At 50.2% G+C, this 17,430-nt stretch overlaps 1 protein-coding gene across 2 annotated transcripts; it reads left to right on the top strand.

Annotated features, from left to right (window-relative positions):
- Nucleotides 2,015–12,510, top strand: PLEKHO1 (pleckstrin homology domain containing O1). 2 transcript variants are annotated; one of them, XM_005655398.3, is made up of 6 exons: nucleotides 2,015–2,124; nucleotides 3,275–3,421; nucleotides 7,954–8,094; nucleotides 9,068–9,172; nucleotides 9,752–9,853; nucleotides 11,247–12,510. In XM_005655398.3, exons 5-6 carry the CDS (start codon nucleotides 9,845–9,847, stop codon nucleotides 11,949–11,951), a joined length of 714 nt encoding a protein of 237 aa, XP_005655455.2. In that variant the 5' UTR covers nucleotides 2,015–2,124; nucleotides 3,275–3,421; nucleotides 7,954–8,094; nucleotides 9,068–9,172; nucleotides 9,752–9,844; the 3' UTR covers nucleotides 11,952–12,510. The 2 variants fall into 2 exon arrangements, with proteins under 2 accessions (XP_005655455.2, XP_005655456.1); XM_005655399.3 differs by lacking the exon at nucleotides 2,015–2,124 and adding an exon at nucleotides 2,258–2,610.

The following is a 17,430-nucleotide window of genomic DNA, read 5'->3' as shown; positions in this document are numbered from 1 at the left end:
AAAAGGAGAGAAGGTAGGGGCAGGGTGATAAGATGAGGCAGTGCAGTAATGCAGGTCAATGAGGGAAAAACCAGAAATTTATGTAATAGCTTCAGGAGCAAATAGGCAGGGAAGGTTCTCCAGCCTACATGCATCTGTTCTGGAATCTGAAAATTACTTTGGAGGGTTTTGATTTTTTAGCAGTCTCTCTGCCTGATGTTCCACAGAGCTCCAGCCCCTGCCTAATGCAGCACATATGACCTCAGAACCTTGCATACAGGACGTACTCAAATATTTAACTAAAAGAAGGAAGATGGGACTAGTCATAAATTACTTTTTCCGCCACAAACCAGAACCTATTTAAACTATAAGTCTAAACCACTCCTATCTGCCTGGCCAACAAACCCGCAAAAGATAAAACAAGCTAGTTTCCTCACCAGTACACTAGAACATGTCACTTCCTCATCTATGAAGATCCCCTAGATTTTCTCATTCTTTTTAAATCACTTTTTAAATAGGGCAGGAAATAAGAGATGGTGTGGGAAGGAGAGAGGATGGTAGGAAGGGAAGAGGAGTGTGTGTGTGTATGTGTGTACACATGAGGCCTAAACAGTAGAGTCTGGAAACCTGCATATTAATCTAGTTAGCCAGTAACTTGCTGTGTAAGCTTGGGCAAGTTGGTTGATTTGTCATGCCCTGTTTCCTCATTTTCCAAGTGGGAATAATATTTATTCTACACACCTCACAAGGTGGCACTAAAGATTTAAAGAAATGATACATAAGCATTTTGGAAGGATACATTTCTATTGCAGTCTAAAATAGAGGAATTAATTAGTATGGTAAATGAAAAGAGGAATATTATTGGATTAGGGGAAAAGGGAGGCTGGGAAAAAAGAAGCCCCCTCCTTCATTCGATATATACCAGTAAAAGCCAAGACCACTCCACTGCTCAAACCACAAATTTGGCCAACACTTTATCTTGAGATCTCTCCGCCAAAGGGGTTCTTCCTTTTTCCTCTGTGCCTCTGTGCCAGGGATTTTTATTCATTTTGTAGTTACTGTGTGCCTACCATATGCCAGGCAATGTGCTTGTTAGTTTATTATTATTTAGTAATTAGCCCTAGAGGGCAATACTTATATCCTCAAAAGACTTTCACCGGTCATCTCATATACTCCCCTATCTTTCCTTGTTGATGGAATTGGCAGTTCATCTGTAATTACTTAATATGTAGAGGAACTGAGGCCCAAAGAAATTCGGTGACTTGACCAAAGGCCATGATGCAGTGATGAAACCAGTGTTCAAACCTAGGCTCCCTGATTCTCCTCTTCCCATTAAATATGTATGGGGGGGTGACGTTACCAAGATGTTGGGGTGTGGGCTTTGAGGGAGATCTGGTGTAGGAGTGATCAGCCAAGCCCCCCCTCCCCCCTGCCGTCACAGCATCCTCTGGGCATTGCAGTGGGCAGGATGGGATTTTTACATGTCAGTGCAGCAGGGAGAGATACGCAGGGAGTAGGAATTTTAAGCCTCACCTGAAATTTATATTTAAAGCCACTTGGTCCAACAGATTAGTGCTTTGCAGACAGAGAATTCTATTCCTGCCAGCACTTGAGAGTGTGTCTGCAAATCCCTCAGCCATTCTGAATCTCACTTTTCTGTCTCTGCAATGGAGATCCTATCTACCTCATACTTAGAGCTATTCTCCTGAGGCTCAAATAAGGCCCAAAGAAATGTGTATTAATATTAACTTCTCTCCCACGGAGTCCCCTACACGTCGGTACTCTCCGAAGCATAAAACTTTTCCCCAACAGTTGACCTGCCCAGACCACTACCTCTACCACCCAGGTGTGTGAATTCCAGATGCCAGTCCTGGGTAACGCTCCCTCCCAGCGGACGCTCTCGTTTTTTGTTTTGGGTTCGGGAGGGAGATGATCTCAATCTGGGTTATCTCCGGTCTTCAGACACCTCCCGATTTCTCTAGCATCCACTCCATCCGCCCCTGCCATCTCTCAGCTCTGCTCTGGTCGGCCAGGCTGTCTTTTCTGGCTCCACCTCTCGCTCCGGCCGTCGGTGCGAGTCTGGGTCTCTCTGCCCCTCCAGACGCCGTTCTCCGGCGGGGTTTAGGTCTGTCTTCTTCACCCTCAGTGAGTCAGAAACAAAGGAGGGGGGTGGGGGGAGCGCACTCTCTCCGGCTCGGCGATTCGCCCTTTATTCTGAACTCGCAACGTCAGCGGGCGGGTGGATGGAGCGGCGGGGCGCGGGCTGGGCCGCCCACAGCGTGCCGGGCCGGGGGAGCGGCCGGGCCGGACCGGGCGGGCGAGCGGCGGGGGCGCGCTCGGGGCCCGGGCCGCGTGGGCGCCGGGATGGAGGGCGCCGAGGGGCGGGGAGCGGGCGTGCGTGTGTGTGCGAGCGCGAGGGAGGCCGGCCTTTAGTGTAACCGGAGCTACAAAGAAGGGGAGAGTCCGGGAGAGGGAGGGAGGAGCGGCGGCGGCGCCGGGGGCCTCTCCGCACCCTCCCCCTGGGCAGGAGCCCCCTCGAAGCGGCCTCGGCCCCCGACGCGGGGCCGCCCCTCGGCGCCCGCGCCCGCCCGACCGCCCGGAATGATGAAGAAGAACAATTCCACCAAGAGGGTGAGTGCGCCCGCCCGCTGCTGACTTTGTGCCCCGAGGACCCCGGCCCCGTCGGGGCCGCGGGCAGCCGGGTTGCGAGCTGGGGACGCCCCGTGCCAGCCCCCCGCCCAGCTCGGCCCGGCCTCCGGTCCCCTGGGCCTCGGCCTCGGCGCGCCTGGCCCCACGACGAGGCACCGGCGGGGGCTTTTGTTTGTTTACTTGGGCTGGGGGTTAACTTGGCTGAGTTTCTGCCCGACCCCCGGCCTCCCCCTCCCCGGGCAGCCGGCGGCTGCTGGCGTCGCGCTCTGCAGCGGCGAGAAGACAATGAGAAATAAAATAAAATGCCGTTAATCCTGGCGCCGCGAGGAGGGAGGCCGGGGGAGGGGGCGGGGGCCCGGCGGAGACCCGAAAACCACCCCTTGGCTCCAGCCCGGCCGTCGCCCCTTCCCCCGGCAGTTCCAGTCGTTTATTTGGGCGAAGGAGGAGGGGAGCGATGGGGGAGAGAGTTCCTCGGAGTGAGAGGCTTTGAAGTGGGGAGCGATCGCGGGGCTCCCTGACTCCAGCTGCGGCAGGGCGGCCGCGGGAAGGAGGGGACGGGGACTGGGGAGGGCGCGGGCAACAGCACAGGAGGAGGAAAAAGCTGTAATCACCTAATCGTGCGGTTCTCATTTGACCCGGGGGGCAGGGGCCTCAGGATGGAAACCATCAGTCTGCACCGCCTGAGAAGGTCGGCTGGGTCCGGAAATTCTGCGGGAAAGGGATTTTCAGGGAGATTTGGAAAAACCGCTATGTGGTGCTGAAAGGGGACCAGCTCTACATCTCTGAAAAGGAGGTAGGTGCCCTTTGCCGCTAACTGTCCCAATTTTCTCATAGTCCCCACTTTGTCTCTCCGCAGGGGGCTTACCTACTCCTCACCTCCCCCTTACTTCACCCGGTATTTTGTTCCAAAAGTGAGTTCAGCTGCCCGGTTTGTCTCTATCCCATCTTATCTGCAGAGAAAGGTCATCCTTTAGTGAGAAGACCTGAGTTAGAATTAGCAGTTGAGTTTGCCTCTTAAAGATTTTTTCTTTGCAGACACTTTTCTGACAACCACTTATAACTCCCTCCCAAGATGTCCCAAAAGTTCCAAGTGTCCCTGCTGCCCCCTACCCTGCCCTGGTCTCTAGCTGAACTTAGGAATCTTTTTTCTTTGCTGTGTTTGCTGAAACACTCTGTTCAGCTTATTCTCCACTCCTTCCTGTCCCCCCACGCCAACCTAGCTGGCCTCCCCTTTCCTGTCTCTCTCGCAGGGACGTATGCAACTCACATCAGCAGTAAAGTTGCCCTGAATCACAGAAAACACACATAGAACCCAGAGTCAGTCTCAGATGACCTCAAGTAGAGTATTTGTGAGTAGCAGACATTCTGTTGAAGCCAATGTCCCTAACCAGCATGTTCTCTCTTCCTCACCACTAGTCCACTTAAAAAGAGAAGCAAAGAACTCATTCTCCATTCCTTCCCACCCAGCACCACCCCCACCCTCGTTTATATCAGAAGGGGGAATGGAGTTGTGAACCCCTGCATGTCTTTCTGTCTTTGGTTCTCTGAGAACCAAGTCCACCTTGGGTCAGAACCTGAGCCCACATATTGAATCCCAGACTCTTCTCCCTTTTAGCTCTAGTTCTTAGGCTCAGTAACCCATAGGAATATTGAGAAACTGAAATTGCCCCTTTGTGGGTTAGAAGTCAGTCTGCGACTATGACAGCCTCACCTAGGAGACTGTCTCGAGTTCCCCTGGTAGGATGGCCTCCTCCCCTTTCTGTGTTCCCTCACCCAGGGCTAACTGGGAAGTCCTCCCTGAGTTCTAACCTCTTCTGCTTTCTGCATAGACTATATTTAGGTAAATAAATCCTTTTATGGTATTGAAACAGACACACTCTCAGTCCTAGAGAAAGTATTCATCTGAACAAAACATCTACCGAGGCAGCTAGGGAAGAACTAAGCTTCTAAGCTTTGTGCCAGGGCCAAAGAGATCCATCTTAAGGGTATTTAAACCTTGCTGTTTATACCTAGCTTGACAGGAGGGTTTATTTTTAAGGGTCACCGCTACCCAACCCCCAATCCTACACAGAGTTTTTCCACAATTTGCTGACTCTCGGGTTTTTTGTTTTTTGTTTTTTTTAAAAAAGGCAAGTGTCAAAGTGTATCTCCTGTCTTCCCCGAACTTCATAATGGCAGGAAACTCTAGCGAGCAATCCGGGAGAACTTCCCACACGTCAGTGGGGAACCATGAGAACAGGGCCAGGGTAGAAGGAGCAAGACATTTTTTTTCTTGTTTGTATTTGTCCAAAGAACAGAGTCTGGGGGCCAAAGAGCATGGTGGATACTTGTTTGTGGAGGAAGGGGTACTGAGACAGGGGAAAGGATGGAATGACCTCAGCCTAGGATGTCTGGTGTCCTGTGAGTCAGGAGCATCTGACTCGTCATGGGGCCAGCTGCCCCCTGCTGAGGAAGGCATAGGAAAAGAGGGAACAAGCCTATTGGAATGGCTCTTTTTTGGAGCCAGTTTCCATGCTACAGTGGCGTGGGTTAAAGGCGGAACTGAATGAGGAGCATAGGCTTTATTCTGTCCACTTCCCAAAAGCTCCAGAGCCAATGGATTCAAGATTTTTTTTTCAGTGTAGTATAATGTTTGTAATTTACATGTTAATGCTACAAAATTCCTCACCCTCTCCCCCAGAATTTACACCCGGCTTCTTGTGTTATTTCCCCTCAAAGGCAGGGTCTCCTATAACTGCTGCCCCAAAGAAGGCCTTCTCTGTTTGTTGGTAATAAGCATTTTCCTCATTCGCAGTCAAAGGACTGATGTATATGAACAGAAACCAGACCTCAGGGAGACCTTATGGTAAAAGAAATGGGGTTCAGGTCATCTTTTTTGGCAGGCATGGGAAAAATTCCTTTCTGTGGGCCAAGGACAAAGAATCAGGGGAAAAGAAGGACTGACTTTGGTGGGTGGTAATTATAAATGAAACTGGGAATTGGATGGGCAAAAACAATACAGTGGGAGTTCCCGTCGTGGCTCAGGGGTTAACGAGTCCGACTAGGAACCATGAGGTTGTGGGTTCAATCCCTGGCCTCGCTCATTGGGTTAAGAGTCCTTGCTCAGTGAGCTATAGTGTAGGTTGCAGACGCGGCTCGGATCCCGCGTCGATGTAGCTGTGGTGTAGGCCAGTGGCTACAGCTCTAATTAGACCCCTAGCCTGGGAACCTCCATATGCCGTAGGATTGGCCCTAGAAAAGGCAAAAAGACAAAAAAAAAAAAAAAAAAAAAAAAAAAAGATACAGTGAAGAACCAGGTCCTTGGAGTTGTCCATCTTCCCTGTGCACTAGAATATGCTTGTCCCGCTGCTTGTCTCGGCCCCTCTCCTTCCTTCCATGCCTTGTCAAGGGCTAAGCTCTGTCAGTGTCTCCTGCTCCTCAGAGCTCCTTATCAGTCGTGTGCAAGCCAGAATACCTCCCTTCCCTTCCCTCCCCTCCCCTAAGGAAAACAGAATAAGTAACTCTCTTCCCCTGGCTCTGTACACACACCCAACACTTTCCTCTCCAAGATTTCTGGCCTCTGCTGATAGTCTCAACCCTGAGGAAGGAGGGGGAGAGGAATGATGTATCACCCTGCATCCCTGCCCCATGTTTCTGGGAATTGTTCTGGAACATCCTTTGCCAGCATCTTGTCCACTTCCACCCACAATCCTTCAAGGCCTCTGGTCACTTCCTACCCCAAAGCCAGAGAGCCTGGGAGAGGGGAGAGCCCTGGAGGAGCCACACTGTGTGGAAACAAACAGAGGTGGGTGTATGAGCGGCCATTTACCGGAATGGGTCTGTGTCAACCCCCTAGGTTCAGCAGCAATTTGGAAGGATGGGCAGATACAAGAGCAGAGGTGAGCTGAGATGGAAGAGAGAACCACGTCCCCACTTTAAGGCTGATGAGAACCAGGCAGATAGATGAAGTCACCTCCACACACACACACAATTCCTATTTCAGAGCTTGGGAAGTGGGGGCCCCTGTGAAATAACTCCAGTCAGGGAGGGTAGATGTCTTCCAGGGAATATATGAGGCTACCTTTGTCTGTTTGTTTAGTTCTGACAAGACAAGAACTGGTGGTTTTCATCTCTCATCCCAGGAAAACCTGAGCAGCTCATTCCCCAGCATCTTCCAGTCCCAGGCTCAACTAGCAGCGGGTGAAAGGGTTTGCTAATCACCCACTGCTCCATCCAGGCCAGTGACAAATGCTTCTCTCCTCTGGCAAGCCAGGTCATGGCTTCAGAGGACAGGGCTATGGGAACGCCTTAGGGGAGAGGAGAAAAAACCCTGAGAGGTTTAAAGCGGACCTTGGCAGAAATCTTAGTGGAATTTGCTTTGTGGTGCCCAGAAAAAGCAGGTTGGGGTTGGAGGATGTAGACAGAATTGTAGTCTCTAATTAAACATTCAGCAAGAGACTTAAAAGAGCCAAATGCTGGATAGAGCTGCTAAGGGTAGAATGGGGTGCAGGATCAATTCAAGCAGGAAAGACTCAGTTTAGACACAAGAAGGGACTTCTGGCAGTAAGGGGGCTTCAGCTCTCAAACTAAAATCATAGAAAGAGGTAGCAGAACACTTTTTTCCAAGTCTGAAATGTAGTCCTGCAGGGAGAATATAACTGTATCTTTGCCTAGAGAGGTGGATGATTTAAGTAGCTTCTCAAGCCCCGGGAGCTAGGTTGAGTTGTCACTTCGGAAGGAGGAAGGAGGGGTAGGAACTGCAGGTGTATTTTTCACTCTGTCTCAACAAACTCAACAAACTCAACACAGGGGCTGCTCTTTCTATGGTGCTGAAGCTCCTGAAATGAAGGCGCTAGATGAGTCTCTTCCCAGTAGTATATATTAGAGGAAGGTGCCAGGTGGGATAAGAAAGCAACAACGTAAACATTAGATGGCAAGGAGCACAGAGGCCGCCCTTCATTCCCTCCAGACATCGCTGATACCGGCCCTGCCTTTACCTCCTTCCTCTGGACACTCAAGGGCCATCCGGGTCTTGCTTACTTCAGGATGATAGGATTAAACTATTAGCCCCCGTATCTGTGTCCTTTGAAGGACAAAGTGGGGGTCATAGTGAAGAGAGACCTCCTGGAACTCCAGACACGGTCGCTTGGCTGAGGGGAGTGGGGACCGGGGGTTTCCGTGGAAACCTGCCTGAGGGGTCAGGCCTCTGTGGGCCTCCGATAGAACAGCCTTTTCCCACCCCCTTCTCAGCCTTCTTCGGGTTCTCAAAACTGGTCTAAATTAACAACTTAGGGGAAGGGACTAAGAAGTTTTATCCTTATCACCTTACCTCCAACCCTCCCCTAGGTAAAAGATGAGAAAAATATTCAAGAAGTGTTTGACCTGAGTGACTATGAGAAGTGTGAAGAGCTCCGGAAATCCAAGAGCAGGAGCAAGAAGAACCATAGCAAGTTCACTCTTGCCCACTCCAAACAGCCCGGGAACACGGTCCGTTCCCCCTACCACCTTGGCAACTGGATCATTGACGGGGCCCGGGGTGGGGGGGCTGGGGGGGCTTGGGAGAACACCTTCCCCTTTGGGATCTCTCAGCTCTCTTGGCGGAGATGCTGAATGATTGCTCTCCTGCCATGGCTTTTATCATTTAACCTGAGAATATTGTGGCCATTTCCTTCCATCCAGGCAAGCCAGCCTTTAAACCGTCCTTCCACAAAGATCCTCTCTCTCTCCCTCTCTCTGTCTGTCTGCCTCTCTTTCTCTCTGTCTCTCTCTCTGTCTTTCTGTCTCTCTCGCTCTCTCACACACACACACCTCTCTTGGGTGACAGTCCCTTTTCCCTGTACCCTGGTTGAAATTTTTAATCTAATTTCCCTTGTCTGTGGGAACCCAGGGACATTCTGTTTCTTCAAACATTTAAAGATTTTGGAGTGGAAAAATAAAAAAAAAAAAAAAAAAAAAAAAGATTTTGGAGTTCCCGTCATAGCTCAATGGAAACGAATCTGACTAGTATTCATGAGGATGCAGCTTCGATCCCTGGCCTTGCTCGGCAGGTTAAGGATCTGGCATGGCTGTGGTGTAGGCCGGCAGCTACAGCTCCAATGTGACCCCTAGCCTGGGAACCTCCATGTGCCACAAGTGCGGCCCTAAAAAAACAAACAAAAAAACATTTGCGGAGCTTTATTTTAGTATCTGTCCTTTACCTCCTCTGATTATCTCCAGGGCTGTATCAATATCCAGTACCCTTCTGAGATCCTCCTTGGTCATTTCTAAAACAACCTCCAAGCTCTGACATTTTGCAGGAATAGAGGTTGGTTTCCTTAAGTTACAGATGACTCCAGAAGTAGAATCTCTCTCCTGCCAGGAGCTTGGTTTAAGGGAATGAGATTATAATTTCTTATTTCTTCACTGTCAAGGTGAGGCCAACTCTAAAACCCTGGCTGAAACAAGAATCTTCTCCTCACAGGCACCCAACCTGATATTCCTGGCAGTCAGTCCAGAAGAGAAGGAATCATGGATCAATGCCCTCAACTCTGCCATCACCCGAGCCAAGAACCGCATCCTGGATGAGGTCAGGGGGCTAAACTGTGGGGAGGGGGACCCTGAGGCAGAAGGAGCAGCTGTGACTCCTAAAGAGGGAAGAGGATGGTGTGGGCCCCCTTTACCAGCTCCCCACCAGCTCTGCTCCTTTTTTGGGGGTTTTATGGCTGCACCCACAGCATGTGGAAGTTCCCAGGCTAAGGGTCTAATCAGGTGCACCTGCCAGCCTATGTCACAGCAACGCCAGATCCTTAACCCACTGTGGGAGGCCAGGGATCAAACCTGCATCCTCATGGATCCTAGTTGGGTTCATTACTGCTGAGCCACAACAGGAACTCCAGCTATGTTTCTTTATCTCCCATTTTCCTTCTGGCTTCTCTCTGAGTCTTTTCTGCCAGTTCCTCTTTTCTTGCTTCATGATGCCTGGGACAGCCCTGGTCCAACCTAAGGAGCCCCTTCATGTCCAGTAAATCCCTTGCCCTTGGATTTGCTCAGAAGTAGTCCATGGGGTGGGATCACTTCCCAGACCAGGCATGTTCAGGCCTCAAGGGAAGCCGGCTTGGGACAGAGAGTCTCTGAAGAGCACCCATGACTCTGTGTATATCTTCAGGTCACCGTTGAAGAGGACAGCTATCTCGCCCACCCCACTCGAGACAGGGCAAAAATCCAGCACTCCCGCCGCCCCCCAACCCGGGGACACCTGATGGCCGTGGTATGTAAGCCTGTGAGAAAGTAACAGTTGCTAAAGGGGACAGCCACCAGAGCTTTTTGTGATACCAAGGTCAAAGGCTAGGGAAGCCTGATCCCTCCAAACCAAAAATATTTATTCTGGGAGTTCCCGTCATGGTGCAGTGGTTAACGAATCCAACTAGGAACCGTGAGGTTGCGGGTTTGGTCCCTGCCCTTGCTCAGTGGGTTAACGATCCGGCGTTGCCGTGAGCTGTGGTGTAGGTTGCAGACGTGGCTCGGATCCCGAGTTGCTGTGGCTTTGGAGTAGGCCAGCGGCTACAGCTCCGATTAGACCCCTAGCCTGGGAACCTCCATATGCCGTGGGAGTGGCCCTAGAAATGGCAAAAAGACAAAAAAAAGAAAAAAATTTATTCAGCACCTACGATGAATTCAAAAGCCCTGCCCTCAGTAAATGTGTCATCCTTTGAGGAGAATGAGATATACTCACAAGGAAAATGAAAAATAGAAGAGCTGAATACAGCAAAGGCAATACAAGCTCCTGTCTGGTGGCTAGCTCTCCTGACCGGTAACAGTGTTACGCTTAGAGGAGCAAGGATTGGCTTTCACTTGTCTGAGCGCTAAGTGTCTAGGGGAAGAGGCAGATCAGGTGTGGTCGAAAGAATGTGGGCTCTGGAATCAGACTGCTGGGTTGGAACTCACTTTGCAATGTACTCTCCGTGATTCCCCGAGCTGCTGTCTCCAGCTGGGCATGGGGAGTAACCACACCCACTTGACGGGCTGCTGTGAGGACTGATCGAAAACAGCGTGTGTATCAGTACATACGAGGTGCTGAATACCCTTATCACTTTTTTTTTTAGTTATAGTATTCTGGAAATAAAATACGTTTTTTCCTTTTCTTTTTTTCTTTCTTTCTTTTTGTTGTTGTTGTTGTCCACATTTGAGGTATGTGGAAGTTCCTCGGTCGAACCTGTGCCACAGCAGTGGCAACAGCAGATCCTTAACCTGCTGCACTGTATGGGAATTTCCAGAATAAGTTTTCTTTGAAGGCAAGGGGTTCTGAGGTCCAAATAGCAGAGGGGTTGAAGTGTGTGGCTCAGAGGATAGAGATGGCAAAGGGCAGTTACCCTGCTGTGCCCGGCATCCTGTGTGTGCCAGGCCCGCCTGATGCCGAGTCCACCCGACAGAAGAAAAAGATGCTCTTGAGCAAGCTCGCAGTAAAGTGAAAAATATGGGAAACCGAGCAGGATTTAATAAAAAGAAACAAATTCAAATCACTACCAAAGGAATACAAGATAGCACATAAAGTCAAGGGCTGTGTCAGGAGTCCGGGCGGGGGGGGGGTCTCCCTGAGCAGAGAAGCGAAATGCCTAGTGATGACCGTCTACCCCCTTCACTCCCGCCCTCTCCCTCCCTAGGCTTCGACGTCTACCTCGGATGGAATGCTGACCTTGGACCTGATCCAGGAGGAGGACCCTTCCCCTGAGGAATCAACCTCCTGTGCTGAGAGCTTTCGAGTCGACCTGGACAAGTCTGTGGCCCAGCTGGCAGGCAGCCGGCGGAGAGCAGACTCGGACCGCATCCAGCCCTCCGCGGACCGGGCAGGTGGCCTTCCCCGACGTTGGGAAAAGCCAGACAAAGGGGCCACTTATACCCCCCAGGCACCCAAGAAGTTGACTCCCACAGAAAAAGGCCGCTGTGCCTCCCTGGAGGAGATCCTGTCTCAGCGGGACGCTGCCCCGGCCCGTGCCCTCCAACTGCAGGCCGAGGACCCCCCAACCCCCATCCCACCCCACCCGGGGCAGCTGTCCCGGATCCAGGACCTGGTAGCAAGGAAACTGGAGAAGACTCAGGAGCTGCTGGCAGAGGTTCAGGGACTGGGAGATGGGAAGCGAAAAGCCAAGGACCCCCCTCGGTCTCCTCCTGATTCGGAATCAGAGCAGCTGCTGCTGGAGACGGAGCGGCTGCTGGGAGAGGCATCATCAAATTGGAGCCAGGCAAAGAGGGTGCTGCAGGAAGTCAGGGAGCTGAGGGACCTGTACAGACAGATGGACCTGCAGACCCCAGACTCCCACCTCAGACAGACTACCCAGCACAGTCAGTACCGGAAGAGCCTGATGTGAAGAAAGGTGACAAGAGTCTGGAACTTGTGGGGCGGACAGATTTTTATCTCCAAGGGTTGCAGGATAAAGCTTTTTTATTTACCTCAGTCAAAAAAAACATAAACACAATCAAACTTGTTGCTCTTGCTGCTGCCCAGCTCCCCCTACAGCCCTCATTTCCAACATCCTTTCCTTCCGTCTCCCATTCCATCTCTCTGAGACCTAAATTGCCTGAGTTTGGGGAGGAGGTGACCCCTAAGTTAGTATTGAGAAGCTTTCACCTGGATGAAGAAAGAGAGGGTAACGAAGGCACAGTCTGAGCATTTTACACCCACTCCCCTCTGAGGCGCGGTGAGGAACACACTGCTGCTCCCAAGGACATATGTGGGCTCCTGAGTTTAGAGGGGGAGGGAAAGGGGCTTCTCCTGTGTCCCACTCCAAGTTTTCAATCTGAGGATGAAATTTCAGCTGCTCAGCTCTAGCTGTAGGGATGTGGGGGCCAGTGCCACCTGTCCACACACACAGAAGTGAAATTTATCCCAGCCCCAAGGAGGATTTGTGCAATTAAAATCCCCCATCAGACCCTGGCTTCTCACGCTTCTGATTGAGATCAAGCTGCGTGGCTTTCTTATTTGAGGTGTTCCTTCCCTTCATCTCTCTCACCCTCCCCAACACTGATGCAAAGATACAATCCTGGATGGATGGAATTGGTTTGGTCATTTGGCTGGGAGTGCCTAGCACAGGGGAACCAGCAACAGCCCACCCCACAGAAGAACCAAACTAAGAAGGAAACTGATTTGTGATGCAAGCTGGGCAGGATGAAGGGGAAAACCAAATATGTGCCCAGGTTCCTCTTTCGGCTAAGCGAGGATTTCCTGTAGCCTCTCGCTCTTTCTCAGACCTTGCTCCAACACGAATTAAGCCCCAGCTTTAGAAAAACATCATTATGCTCATACCACCACCTTCCTGACCACTTGTGGAGCTGCCAGGCTCCCCTGCTTTCTTGTCTGTGGTAGATATGGTAGGTACAACTCATTCTGTTTGCTTCTTTCCTCAGAAGTCTCTAAGAGCAACTTTAATAACAGTACAGTGTCCAGAGAAGAGTTGTGAAGGCAGGCTATGAATGCCTTTTGGAAAGAAGGTGACAGCCTGATGAATCAAGTATATGGGGATTAAAAAAAAACCCACTTTGAAATATAGTTGACCCTAGAATGACACTAGGGTTAATCCACCTGTAACTTACAGTCAGCTCTCCATATCCAAGGTTCCTCTGCATTTGAAGTCAATCAACTGTAGACTGTGTTGTATTTATTGAAAAAATATCCACCAATAAGTGGACCCGTGCAATTCAAACCTGTTGTTCACATGTCAACTGTAGACCCCTTGCTAGCTTCTTGCCCTCCTCCTTAGATCACTCACCTCCAATACCCCAAACCTGGAGCTCCCCTAAAGCTGAGAGGGGAGAAGAGGAGAAGATGTAGACAAACTACATGTAGATTCTGGCCACGAGGTTGCCCTCATCGTGACATTCAGGAAGGTGGGGCAGGAGGGAGACACGGAAGATCCTTCGGACAAAACACAGACCCTCAATTGCCATTCTTCTGCTCTGACATAACTCCACAACCCACATAAGATGAGGGAATCTCTCCGAGTTGAATGTCATAGGGAAGAGAGATTCTCATGCTCTTTCAGTCCCCACCACGCGCAATCATGAAGATTTTCCCTAGATCTAGCCTGTAGTTAACTAAATTATATGGATCCTTGAGTGAGGAGGGTGCCCTAGAGGGCCACCCAGTTGTCATTCCCAGAGTCTCCTGGGGAGGGAGGGGAGGGAGCCTGGGTCTCCAGGCTTCTTGTCCTCCAAACAGGTTTCATTCACCTAAACTCTTAAGCAGAGCTACCCATTGTTACCAATATTGAGTCTAGGTTAAAATGATACTTTTTTTTTTATATAAGTCTGCACCTTTGCATTCATTTTACCAGCATTTTCCCTTTTCTTTCTTCTCTTTGTCACTCCCACATAATGAAGAAAAAAGCAAGAATGACATGTATATCCCGACATGCCAATTATCTGTGGCTCCCAGGGGAGCTAGAGGATGGAGGGAGACAGAAAAATAGGTGAGGGAAGCAGAAAAGAAAGCTCAGGGACCGTGGGAGACTGAGTTGGGTTCTGGGCTCCAGGCCACAAAGTGATAAAATGAGCTTTGGAACCAGATTTGGGTTCAAATGCTGACTTTTTAGGAGTTCCCGTCGTGGTGCAACAGAAGCAAATCCAACTAGGAGCCATGAGGTTGGGGGTTCAATCCCTGGCCTCACTCAGTGGGTTAAGGATCCAGCATTGCCATGAGTTCTGGTGTAGGTCACAGACATGGCTCAGATCTGATATTGCTGTGGTTGTGGCATAGGCCTGCAGCTGTAGCTCCAACTGGACCCCCAGCCTGGGAACCTCCATACACTGTGGGTGCAGCCCTAAAAAGCCAAAAAAAAAAAAAAATCTGACTTTTTAGTTATGAAGCCCTAAGCAAGGCGCAAGGTTTTCCAAGTGTCAGTTTTCTCATCTGCAAAATGGAAGCGTAAAGATAGTGTATGGAAAATGCCTGCCAGTTGGTAAATAGCTGTTATGGCAGCTGCTACTATTATTAGTTTGACTCATGGGCTATTAACAGTAGCCAGGTGGTGGGAGTACAGTTTGAATGAGGCCCAGGGCATGGTGTTATTTATTCACTGTCACTGTGTTCTGGTACGCAAGCTGATCCGGTCCCTGGGTGTGCTCATCCCAGGCATTGTGCTAAAGGCTAGAGACAGAAAGGAGGGAAAAGCTTGTTCTCCTGTCTTCAGAGCTTAGCACTAGAAGAACAGCTGAGAGTGCATCCTGGTGGTGGGCTGCCAGTGTGATCTCTGTCAAGGAAGCCTGAGCACAGGCACCATGGCTGGAAGCTGATAAGGCTGGAACTCTAGGTTTCCCCTCCTCCCAGACTGCTCTCCCTCACTCCCTCACTCCCATTTATTTACCTGCAGTGTTTCCCTTACTTCCTCCCAGTCACATGCTTTGGGGCAGATGGGTACTTTGGGTGGGGGATGTGGGGCAACATGCTTCCTATACAGTTGCCAATAGACATTTTTCAGGAGATGTATTTTTCTTCTTTTCCCCTCTTCCAATATCTCTGCTATATTCTTCTCTTACACAAATGAACTGGAAAAGGGAGAATCTTGGGAGGCCCTGAGCCAAGGAGATGAGGAAATCCAGGACACAGAGTTGAAATGGGGTGAGAGGTAAAGAACCAAATGCCATTTCATATTTCAATGACATCTTCCTCAAACTTTTCCTGTTTTTCCCCCATTAAGTTGTTAAGTAGAGGTTTGGGAAACAGGTTGAGGTACGGTCCTGATCTGCCTCCATTAGGAAGATGTCTGAGGTGCTGACCTGGAAAGCTGATGAGTTAATTTGCATGCTATTTCCACAGCACAGCTCTAGGTAGATTTTTAGAGTGAAAAGGAAAGGGGGGGGGGAATCCACAAATTTCTCTAACTCCTGCTCCAGCCTTTACAACCCATGCCATGCTGACCCTATGGACACAGCGTTACCCCTTCCCTGTCCTCTCTCCCAGCCCCTCTGCCAACAGGAAACTCTACCTCATTCCCCCTCAAAAACAGTCCCAAAGACTCTCTCCCCCTTCTAAACCTCATTGTTGAGGGGACCTAGCCCCGTTCTGCCACCCTCAGGCTCGGCTACAGCCCCCACCCCTCCCCACATCCTTCCTTTGCTGGGTTCGTTCCTTTTTCTGCTTTCTTCCTATCTCCCAGTCTCCCAACAACAGCAGCCAATCCCCAGCCTGCTCTAGAGCCACACCATATATGGAGAGGTTGGAAAGAAACCCGAGTAAATGCGGGAGCGAACGCAACACACACACACACACACACACACACACACGACTTTGAGCGCCTCTCTGCACGTGACCCTGTGTCTGTCTGTCTGTGTGTATAACACAAGTCCCACCTGCCCCTGGCTCACCCCACCCACAGAACAGGAACCTGTTTGCTATTCCCCACCTTTATTCATGCCCCTGAGACCATCAATCCAACCAGTTGCCTCTGACCTAGATTCTCTGCACTAATTACAATCCTAACGAGATCTAACAAACACCCAACTTCGCACAGCTGAGACCCTCGAGGTCAATTAGTGCAGCCCGACTCAGCTCAGGAAATGAGAGGTGGAGCCAGAATCTCCTGTGCTTGCCTCACCCCAACCCCAGCCCCAACCCCAACCCCAATCCCAACCCCAGGCTGGGCTTGAAGTAGGCTTGAGGAGAATGCAAAATTAGCAAAAACCAGTTTAAAAATAGAATCTTGGAGAGTTACGAAGTGCAGGGAGAACTGTGTTAAGGTTGGGGAGCAATTGGAGAATACGGATTCCCAGCTCCTCCGAAGTTATCAGGAGGGAGAGGCTGACACAACTACAGAAACATAAGGCAGTTTTCATTTTTGTAAAGACACATGGAGAAGAGTCACTCAGAGAAGAGCAGGTAGCATAGAACTCTCGATCTGCATCAGAGTTGCCAACTCTTACTCCTTCCTCCTCTTTGCTTCCTCCTTTGGACCAGTTGGGTTTATCTCCCCTGTCTTTCCTGCTGATTTGGAACAGCTCTGAAATCACCCCTTCTTTCAGAAATACTGGACTCTCATCATGGCTCACCGGTAACAAAACTGACCAGTATCCATGAGGACGTGGGTTTGATCCCTGGCCTCGCTCAGTGGGTTAAGGATCTGGCATTGCTGTGTCTATGGTGTAGGCCAGCAGCTGCAGCTCCAATTCGGCCCCTAGCCTGGGAACTTCCATATGCCGTGGGTGCAGCCCTAAAAAGACAGACACAAACAAACAAAGACAAAAAAAGAAAAAAAGAAAGAAAATACTAGTCTCAACCTCATTCTTGCTTTTCCTCTTCCAGATAGTAAAACCATGACAGCAAACAGCCCCTTCCTCCTGAGAAAGAAAAAAAAAATCTAAAATAAAGGTTATCAGCTTAGGGTTAGCAAAGTGTTGTCAGACACTTGGGATGATGCCTAAATTGCTAGATTAAGAAAGGGAAGTGGTAACAATGGAAATATAGTTGCTTTTGCAAAATTTTCCTACCTGGCAGCAAAATGCAACACAACAAAATGAAGATTGAGCAGGGCAATATGGCTTTGTCCCCAATTTGCTGGGTTCCTTTCTTTAGGTGACAAAACAAGGCAATAGCATGGTTTCCTGTCCTATTCTCTGCATGTAGGCCAGCTGTCCTAACCTCATCCTTAAGGCCTAAGGCTCTTAGAGGTGGGAGGGGAACAGGGAGGTAGTGGAATACTCTACACCTGAGTGGGGAGATAGACTTGGAGCCACAGCAAGAGCAGAATGTTCCACTTCCCCCAGCCTCGTGCAGAGGGCTGCACGCTGCTAGCACCCTGCCTCCTCCACGGTCCACAGGAACATGGAGGGCAGAACGATTCACGTAAGCATCATGTT

Source organism: Sus scrofa, chromosome 4, assembly GCF_000003025.6.
Source record: "Sus scrofa isolate TJ Tabasco breed Duroc chromosome 4, Sscrofa11.1, whole genome shotgun sequence".
Classification (NCBI taxonomy): Eukaryota; Metazoa; Chordata; class Mammalia; order Artiodactyla; family Suidae; genus Sus; species Sus scrofa.
This window is presented reverse-complemented; position numbering and strand designations above follow the sequence as displayed.

Bases quoted from the DNA above. Each gene is read 5' to 3' on its own strand.
- PLEKHO1 (XM_005655399.3), top strand. From the start codon at position 2,581: ATGATGAAGAAGAACAATTCCACCAAGAGG. The intron at 3,422-7,953 runs GTAGGTGCCCTT...ACCCTCCCCTAG, and splicing joins TCTACATCTCTGAAAAGGAG to GTAAAAGATGAGAAAAATAT. The intron at 8,095-9,067 runs GTCCGTTCCCCC...TTCTCCTCACAG, and splicing joins CCAAACAGCCCGGGAACACG to GCACCCAACCTGATATTCCT.